Source organism: Lepidochelys olivacea, assembly GCF_965140295.1.
Source record: "Lepidochelys olivacea isolate rLepOli2 genome assembly, chromosome: 14".
In the NCBI taxonomy this organism is placed as follows: domain Eukaryota; kingdom Metazoa; phylum Chordata; order Testudines; family Cheloniidae; genus Lepidochelys; species Lepidochelys olivacea.
This window is the reverse complement of record NC_140424.1, coordinates 16,409,328-16,419,171: the sequence shown is the minus strand read 5'-3', so window position 1 is coordinate 16,419,171 and position 9,844 is coordinate 16,409,328. Positions and strand designations below refer to the sequence as shown.

At 49.4% G+C, this 9,844-nt stretch overlaps 1 protein-coding gene across 1 annotated transcript in view; it reads left to right on the top strand.

Moving 5' to 3' along the window:
* Positions 1–1,523: 1,523 nt before the first annotated feature.
* QRICH2 (glutamine rich 2) overlaps positions 1,524–9,844 on the top strand; it is a gene marked incomplete at its 3' end in the record, with an annotated part of 52,263 nt that continues 43,942 nt past the window's right edge. Inside the window, exon 1 of the mRNA XM_084646706.1 lies at positions 1,524–2,492. Within this exon, the coding sequence (XP_084502832.1) occupies positions 1,971–2,492 (522 nt within the window). The 5' untranslated portion in view covers positions 1,524–1,970. The remainder of the gene's footprint in view (positions 2,493–9,844) is intronic.

The following is a 9,844-nucleotide window of genomic DNA, read 5'->3' as shown; positions in this document are numbered from 1 at the left end:
CTGGGAGGCAGGAGACTGGGATTTAATTTCCAGCTCTGCCACTGGCTCTCTGTGACCTTGGGGTAGTCACTAACTTCATCTCTCTTTTCCTCTGTTGCCAGTCTTACGCTCATATTTTGTATCCCTTTCTCCCACCTTCTGACTCTTGTCTTATTAGAGTATAAACTCTTTGAGGCAGAGGCTTTCTAATTGTGTTTGTGTAGTGCCTAGCACAATGGGGTTGGGCTCAGTAAATTCTACTGCAATGGAAAATAATAAAAAAAAAATTAAACATACGGTTTTGCTTGTGTATGAATAACCCTAGCTTATTGACACACCAAGTATTTCTAAAATGAGTGAAAAATAAAATACCTTATACTCTGTTTACTTGCATTTCCCTCAATGTGGGTAATAAGCTGCTGCAGTCACGATAGTCAGGTTCCCAGTGCTGCACCGTCAGGGTTGCAAATGAGCCAGGATTGTGTTTTACTGAGTAACAACTAGCTTCCATTAATTTTTTGGGGGGGGGGAAGAGGGGAAATCAGCAGACCAGATTTCTGTTGGCCTTTGATTGTGTGAATTTGTCACAGAAACTGAACGTTGAACCACCTATGAATTTATTGTGGCCTTTTTAAGGCTAGTTCCTTCACTTTTGTTTTTGCAAGCTCACACCAAGCCCTCTGGGCCGTTCAGGAGGCAGTTCGTATTCAGGAGCCGGTAGGGAGGAGCAGTTCAGGTCTGTGGGTAAAGGCTGGCATGCTCAGCAATTTCAGGCTAAGGTCACCCTCCATAACAGCCTGCTGTGCTGTCCTTAAAATGAGGAGAGGCTGACGAGTTTTACCGAAGGGTGGCCCTGCAGCTAAACCAGCTAGGGCCCTGCTTCCTGCAGCCCCAGCTAGCCCATGCCCCTAGGTGCTGGCAATGGCTTGAAGTGGTTTCCATCATCGACAGGGTTTACAGTTCGGTTGGCTCTCAGTACCCCCCCCCCCATTGTACAGATTGCTCCAGCGCCCCTGCCCACTCCTCCAGAGCCTCTCCACCGCCTACCCAACGCCCCTTCTGTCCTCCAGCTGCCATGGCCCATTCTTCCCAGCTCAGCAGCCAGGCTGCCCCCGCCACCCCCCCCCTCCAGCCAGCCCATTCCCTGGATTAACTCCCTCCCTACCCATGTGTTTCTGGAGGCAGGCAGAGGCAAAGGCCCACTGCAACCCAGTAGCCCTAGCCTTTCAAATCCGGCCAGGAGTGGGGCCAGGCCAGAATCCAGCCCTTCTCCCTGCCTTTCAGAGCCGCTTCAGTTCAGCCTTGGATTGGGGGGGGGGGACTACTTCCCCAGGCGCAATCAGCCACAGAACGTCTAGGGGGCGCTGCGTCCCTGCCTAGCAACTCCAGACGCTACAATGTAACTATCAGAACCCGCTGATGTAAACAAAGGCACATGGGCAGCCGCTGTGGCCAATCCGACGGTGGGCCGGTGTGTGCGGTAACCAATGGAAGGGCGAAAGGGGCGGGTTCGAGACCGAGGGTTTGGTGTGTGCCAGTGGAGATGGGTCTGCTGGGCTGCCAGCAGCCTGAGCTCTGCTTCTGTCCATAGTCAGGCATGGCAGCGGCAAGCGTCTGAGACCGGGGCATTAGCCCAGGAGGGAGGGGGCGGGGGGCAAGAGCATCAGGCCTAGAGAGGTCGAGGGAAATTTAAGTCAATAAATAAATAACTTTAAAAAGGCCGGGGGGGGGGGGTCCCTGGAAGGAAAATTCCCTCCGGGAAATTGCTATTCGATGGAGTGTGCAGCTGAGCTGGGCTTGTGGGAAGAAGATCGAGCAGCCTGGATTGATTTTAACTATTTGCTTAGTAACTCGCAAGGTGAAGAAGAGAAACTTATTTGAGCCCATGGGCTCAAGTCATTAGATCTATTTGGGGGGGAAAAAAACAGCTTTATTTTTGAATGAGAAGGTAACGGCATCAGATACCAGGCAGGAGTTAAAGTCCGGGGGCAATGGCTCTGATCAGCTTGTTGGAATTGGCTGACCTCTCCATAGGGACGCCAGAGATCGGGGTGGTCAATTTTAATGCCCTCCACACTTTGCTCCATGCCATCATTAGACAACTCAACCTGCAGGATGTCAAAACCGAGATGCTTGATGAGAAACCTAAGCCCCCGGAACCTGTGCCTTTGCAGGAGAAAGAGACAAAGGGCCAGTGTGATGCGTCAGAAGACTTCCCCTATGCTGACTTAGAGAAGAAGGTCATTGGGGTGGCTGCTCAGGTGCATGGCATGGAGGCCAAGGTGGTTGGGGTGGCGACTCAGGTGCACGGAGTGGAGGCTCAGGTCCATGGGATAGGGGAACAAGTTCAAGGGCTTGAGAAGCAAATGGCTGCCCTGGAAAAATTGCCTTCTGGGACAGACCTGCTGGAGAGGACCAAGAGCGGCTCTCCGAATGGATCTGCGGTGGCTGACATGTGGCAAATGATGCAGATGAAGAAAAAGATAGAAGCTAATGAGACTGGCATCTCCAAGGTAAATCTTTCTATTCCTTAAGTTGTGAGGAGGCAACATGTCCAGTGGCGAGAACCCAGATCTGAGAATCAGCAAATATATGCTGTAGCCTTGCCTCTGCCACTGACTTGCTGTGCAACTTTGAGCAAGCCACTCACTTTACCCCTTTGTGCCTCAGTTTCCCCACCTAGAAAAGTTGGTTAATATTCACCCTTCTAAAGGGTCCTGAGCCATTTGAAAGAAAAGTAGTAGATAATTGCTCTAAGTTCCTTATATAGCACTCATTACCAGACCTGTGTTCTGTATTAGTGGTTGGTGGTATTATTTTATTTATTTTATAGTTTGATATAAATAATTTCCAATAATAAGCAATGACTCCAAATTTGTGCAAAATGACAGTAAATTAGTGTCTGAAGTGAAGGACATTGAGAGGTTAGTGGACCTATGAAAGAAACTAGGAAATCATGACCTGAAGAAGAGCTTGTGTAACTAGAAAGCTTCTCTTTCACCAACAGATGTTGAGCCCAGAAAAGATATTCCCTCTCCCACCTTGTCTCTCATGTAGAAATCCAGTCATTTTTAAGACTCTCACTGTGTTAGGATTAGAGCTAAACTACAAGAAGGGAAATATTTACTGAATCCCCAAGGCCAGCCTCCAATTATCTTTTACATGTTTCCTCCAGTGTTATTTACGTTGCATGTTGTTATGGGGGTTGTGATCTGTCATGTATTTTCAAGGCTGGATAACAGGGAAAACCATGACCAGGTGTTACGCAGTTCGTATTACAGCTGTGACTTGTTGCATGAATTTTACAAGAGCATCTCTGCGCCGATTCCTCTAAGGTTGCAAGAGAAATAAAGTCCTGATTGCTGCTACCCATTTAATTAAAGTGCTGGATGGGGATGATCGGGGGTTGCTCATCTAATGCATGCCATAGTTTTAACAAAGGGTGTATTCTTGTTTTCATTCATCTTATCTTCAGTCTAGGGAATGTAGAGCCCGAGTTCTTCTTTGTGACCTTTCATTGTCCTTTGTCAGCAATCTGTGTAGACCTCCCTTAGACGGTGTTGACAAATGAGCTACTCCTGAACTGGGAGCAGGCCCATCAAGAGAAGTTTGGGGGCCCGGTACATCATGTTTGTTGGGGCTCCACCCCTCCCATTTCTTTATTTACACAGACATTAGTCATTGGGGGGGGGGGCTGAGTTTGGAGCCCCAGTACAATTGTTCCCTCTCTCCCTCCCTCTTGTCAGAGCCCTGATTGCCAGTTGCGCTGTATGCTTTAAAGGGGCAGAACGGTTTCATGCACTGAGAGGTGGGATCTCTGTGCTCTGTTTCCAGCTTTGCTACAGTCTTCACATACAGTCTATGTGACCGCTAGCAAATCTTCAAGGACCTGATGCTTTCAAAAGTGCTGAGACCCTGCAGCTCCTCTTCACTTCAGTTGAACTGGGTTCTCAGCACCTCTAAAAATCCAGCCCTTGGCTGAGCCGTGCCTCAGTTTCCCCATCCAGAACTTGTAGGTGATCTCACTTACCTAGTTCACAGGTAGTTGGGGTGCTTAGTTTAATGTAGTGAAATGCTTTGATGTCCTTGATCACAAGGAAACTATAGACATGAACAGTGGAAGGGAGGGAGAAAAGCTCCCTGCAAATGGGGGGCAGAGGGACAAGAGGGGGAGTGAGGAGAGGGTACTGACACTTGGCAGGGTCGGGGCAAGCAGCTGGCTCTAAGCTGGGAAGGAGGGTCCCAGCCCAGGGGTTCCTACCTGCTCCCTGACTCACTCCAGCCCCGATGGGTCCCAATACTTGCTTCCCGGCTCCCAGGCCTCATGGCAGCTGCTTCCACAATATTTCCCTGTTCCTGCTCCCCACCTGCGCCCCCATTTCTGCCGCCCCTCGTGCAAGTGGCATTTTCTATTCAAGAACTCCAATAGCGTTCAAAGAAATTGGACCTGTGCCTCTCTGAGGGGTCATACCCTGTGGTCAGATCACACACACAGTTTCCGTTGGAGTCGGGGCAGAGGGAAGGGAGGGGTTGCATTGAAATCATGGCAGATGTATTGCCAGATATGCTTTCGCTTGATGAAGTTAGTGCCATGTGATGCTGTAGGTTTCTGGGCGAGGAAGTAATATTTCTCCCCATCTCTGTCCCCTGACTTACCTCTGCCCCTGGATCCTTTCCCCACTCCATGTGCATTAGTGGCAGATCTACCACGGCACAGATACCGCCGGGGGCTGCCTGAGATTGTACAGCTGTTCTGTCTGAGTTACTAGGAATAATGTAAAATGCTGTTGTTTTTACCCTTCCTCTTGTAGGAAAATAGCATCACCTCCAGGATGTCTGCTATCCCCCTTATAGCCTGGGGCTCCCTGAAGGCGGTTTGAGTTCAGATTCTAGCTTTTTTTTCTTCTCCTGCTCTCTGTCAGGATGAGTTGTAGTGTTGCCAAGTTAAGTCTTGCCATTCCAAGAGGCGGGAGGCTGGCTAAGGAGCTGAAGTGGTGTGCAGGAGAGACCCACGGTTCTGTTCTAAGACCAAGGATACCAGCATGTTGCACAGGTTCAATAGGGGAAAGTCCTGGGGATTTTCCCCACCAGAAGGGGAGTGTCTGTGCTGCAATCGAAAATCGGGGCGGGGGGGTAAAATGAGGGGAGAAAAGTGGCCTCTTATGCGGGCACAAGGAATAACTTGTTCTTCTTAGAGCAGCCTCTGCACATTCCAACTCATGGGATGCCCTGGCAGTGCAGCCTGGACCAATCAATATGATGTGACCATAGAAAGGACAAAGGTGTCATGGAACAGGGAGGTGTAATATTCCCCCCCTAGGCAGCAGTAGCACAACTGAGATACTAGGGTCAGCTTTGGGTTCCTTAGTCCCAGAAGGACAGTTACAAACTAGGGGGAATTGGGAGAACAAAAAACCGACCCGTGGCCTGGAGGAGCTGGCTCAGAAGGAAGATGTATAGAGCTAAATGTGTAGGGTTGGCTGAGTGATAATTAAATGTATGTGGAGCAGTGATGAAGGGGAGGTAATATTCAAATGGGGGAGGGCAATTGGGGGCATTGGGCCTGTTTTGCTTGCTTAGTATGGATAAAGAAGATCTGAAGGGTTGGGGGCGAGGGGAGGGGGGTGAAAATGTGAGTTTTTCTGCTTGCCGTCCTCTTAGAAATCTCAAACATGTTTAAGTCTGTGCTTTTGCGAGAGAATTCATTGGAGGTCCTCAGTGTGGATTATGACCTTTCTAAGTCCTTCATCGAAGGGTTTAAGAGTTTGACTCTTTAGCAGAGACCTCTTGTTCTCCCAGGTAGTTCTCATGCATCTGAGTTAAACAGATATTAACAAAAGATGGACAAAGGTGCTGTGTGCCCTCATTTCCCACGGCTTTCAGCGTCTCACAGGATCAGGTGCTGGTTATCCTACTGCTTCTGTCTTGCATATTCAGCAGGATACTGACTATGGTAGTTTGGAGGTGCTCTGCCCTTCCAGCTCCCATCACAGTCCAAAATTCATGCAGCATGAGTCAGGGTAGGATTTAGGGTTTGCGGGGAGCTCAACAAGGTGGTTATTGCAGTCCCTACATTCCACACACAACCCCTCGCCCCCCGCGGCCAATCCCTCCTCCTTTTCTCCATTGTGACTGGACAATGGATTTCCCCTTCCTTTCTCCTGTACAGGGTGCTTGGGAGGGGGAGGACCTGGTTGCTAGGTCTCATCCCAGAACAGGTCAACAGGGCTCTCCCTGTTCTGTGCTCAGCTGGTTCTGCCTAGGGACCAAATCGATGCACCTGGATGGTCCTTGGCCTCACAGTTCCATGTTATGCCTAGGACAATTCCACAAAATTGGGACTCTTCCAAGTCCTCCACTGAACTGGGGAGCCTGCTGGGCTGTGGCCTTGGCAGGTCTAAACAATGCTTTGGCATAGGTGAAGAGGGTGTGACACAATGGGCGGCGAGGGATGTTAATTTCCTAAGTACTGCCTCTTATGCAGAGCTGTGAGCGTTTGCCACACAGAGGGAGCTCCTGGTGCGGATAGCATGTCTACAAGGGTAACACATTGTGATAGGTGAACCTCCTTCTCTGTTCCCTGCCATGCAAAATGAGTACCTCATATTTTATACATCTGTTTGTGTGATCTAAACACAGCAGCCGTTCCCTGATGGAGAAAGTTATGAACATGCTCTGAGGAGGCAACTGGCACTTGTGCAGTGGGACTAGCCTCGCTTATGTTGAGGACGTGGGTGATGCGCAGGCCTCGTGTGGCATGGAGAACGCCACCCCTATTCATTAGCAGTGTTTGCTGATGGAACGGTTGGCTGAAATGGACAGTCTCGGAAGTGGGTAGGGTGACCAGATAGCAAATATGAAAAATCGGGACAGAGTGTGGGGGGTAATAGGCACCTATATAAGAAAAATCCCCAAATGTTGGGACTGTCCCTATAAAATCAGGACATCTGGTCACCCTAGAAGCGGGGACTGTCTGCTCTAGACCAGCATGGGGAGCAGACCTTGTCATGGAGGCCGGCCAGCGTTTATCTTGCACGTACCCAGCAGAGCCTAGCGAGCCGTGCTTCAGGAGCTAGCTGGCTGTCTTTAGGATAGCGATCAAATGTGAAAGGAAAAGCCATGCCCAAAGAATGCCTCCAAAGCAGGAGCAATTGCAGTGGTCGTAGAGAAAGAGTTGAGCCACAAGATTAAAGCAAGTCCCGGCTGAATTATTCATCCCTTCGTGGAGCATAGTGGGAGGGAAATAGAACTGCTTTGATGAGCGAATGAGCCTTTTCTGCTCCTTCTCAGGGCATTACATCAGCGCCCAGGCTCACGTAGCACAGCTCCTGCAGTCCAATGTGGCAGGCCGTAAATGTTCAATGATTTGCCAGTGCTGCTTCGGGAGGGGTCATGTTAAATAAAAAACCGAAGCATCCCCATTGTGATCTGTGGGAGCTGGGCTCTGGTTTCCAATTCATCTCCTGAACGATCAAATATTTGCGAGAGAGTCGATGTTTCCCGTCAGTTTGAGTACAGCGCCGATATCTTAAGCCATCTAAGTGTAAACCGGGCTTGCCGCTGGTTTGATCCAAGAGCAATATTTCAGCTAGGAAATAAGGGCCCCATTCTGTGAGACACAGAGAGCTGGCAGCTGGCTGCTGACTGAGCATCCTCAGTGAAGCCAATGAGAATTGTGAATGCTCAGCACCTTGTAGGATGGGGTCTGACCTTTTTTTAAATGGTTTTGTGGATTGTGCTGAGTTAATGGAAATAAAACATCAGTGTGAGTGCTGGGTGACAGCACAGAACACCAAGATAAAAGAAAACAAATTTTCTGGTCAAGAGATTGGAATTTCCAGGTGTTGCGAGGCCAGTTCATAAGCCCCATACAATGGGGTGGAACTCAAGCCCGTGCAGCAGACCCAGCACAAGACCGATGTACAACTTAAGTTTTATTTTGAGAGTTTAAGTGGGACTGCAAAGGATGAATAGCTTTTGTGCTGGCTCTGCCGGGGGTGAATTGGCTACCCACATGGGTAACTGCTCACCACTTTGAGTAAGTGGATCTCCCTTCAGCCCCAGGGAATGTAACTCTCCAGTTGCTCCTGTTGTTTAATCATCTTTTTTTGTCATAGGTGTGTATCTAATACCTGGCCATTTTAATCTTCAGAAGTGCTCAGCATTAATTGGGAGACGGGGGGGGGGGGCTCTAATAGTTAGAATGTGTGTCTGGACACCTGGGTTCCATTCCTGCTTTTGCTGTTGAGTCATCATGTGACCTTGAGCAAGTCACTTGACCCTCTTGTTGCTTCATTTTGCCCATCTGTAAAATGGAGTATAATATCCTCTGCGCTTGGCAGGGTTGAGATGAGGCTGTTTGTAAATCCCTGGGAGACACCGCACTGAGCAATGCTATGTGGATGCACAGTGTTGTTGTAGAACTTTGCTTGTTAATAACAGGGCCAGCGGAGTGGTTGATCCCTGATCAATGTCCTACTAAAGATCTGCACGGCTGAGAGCCTCGGTTAATGGGATTCAAAGGGAACAACCCTCTAACGCTGGAGCTCCAAGGAGAGGTGGGCATCCAGTCCACTGGCAGAGGGAAAGCGGGACAGTGCCAACAACACTGTGGCCTGGGTCATTTATTATCCAGGTCGGAGGTGGTGAGGTGAGGGCAACTCACGTAACTTGGCATATCTTATACTGAGAACAGCTTCCAGCTGTGAGCGGCTTAGCACAGTCTGCTTCTATACTTTGCAACATCCCCAGCAGCTTCCAGCTGATCTCAAAGTGCTTTCCAAACATCTTTGCCTCGGGTGGCTGTAGGTAAATATCACTATCCCCGTTTTACAGATGAAGAAACTGAGGCACGAGGAGATTGTGTGGCCTTTGGCAAGCTGTTTGGTGAGTCAGTGGCATAGCCCAAATCTCCTGTCCCCCTGCTCTAACCATGAGATGGAGCTACTGTAGCAGACGTTGTCTGTTTACCATGAGAGTCCTGGTTTGAGTCTGCTATGGTCAAGTGCACTGTGTGAACAGGCTAAGTCCAGCTAATGAATAGTTAAGCCGTTCACTGGTATTTGGCACCAGCTGTTGAGCACAGCATCAGTGAAGTTTTTATCCCACTATTTGTATATCAGAGGCAGGTTTTTTGGCAAAAGCTATAGAATAAGGGTATTGTGTGGGCATAACAACAGTGCCAGAGGGAGAAGCATATAGTACCCAAATCTGGAAGGAGAAGTCTTCAGAGTCCAAGCTAAAATAGGAAGGCAGCAAGCTAATGAACAGTGAATGCTCACACATCACGGTCTCCTGGCATAGACCTCAGGGCATGTCTGCACTTGATCTGGTCACACTCAGTTAGGTATCCAATGCAATGATATTAACCCCCTGTCAAGAAATGTGCTGATGGGGGGAGAGTGGGGGGAGAGGGCCAGGCTGGCACTTTCATTTAACCCTTTCGGTTAATCTAGCAGATCCTTGGTCTGCCTGGAGGTGTGAAGCTGCCAGGCTTAATTAATGTATGCATTATAAGCTGTTATTTACTTGGGGAGTAAAAGGAGAAGTTCTGCTGAGCCCCTCCCTGTGTCCAGCTCCCTGTTGGGAAGGATGCTCTGGGTGGAGCTGCTGTGTTCTGTTCTGGAAGCTTATGGCCCCAACTCCTACCTGTTTAAGCTGGCTCCCTGGCAAGCCCCTTGCCACCATCCACACTCCGTTGGCAGCTGGAGCTCGCCTAACAGGGTCCATCTCCTGGCTCTCTGTCAGATAGGTGGGCATTATTCTCCCTGCTAATTATAAAGCTAAGGAAACTGAGACAGACAGGGGAGTGCCTTGCCACAGGTTACACAGCCAGTCAGTGGCAGAGCCGGGAATGATAGCTCCC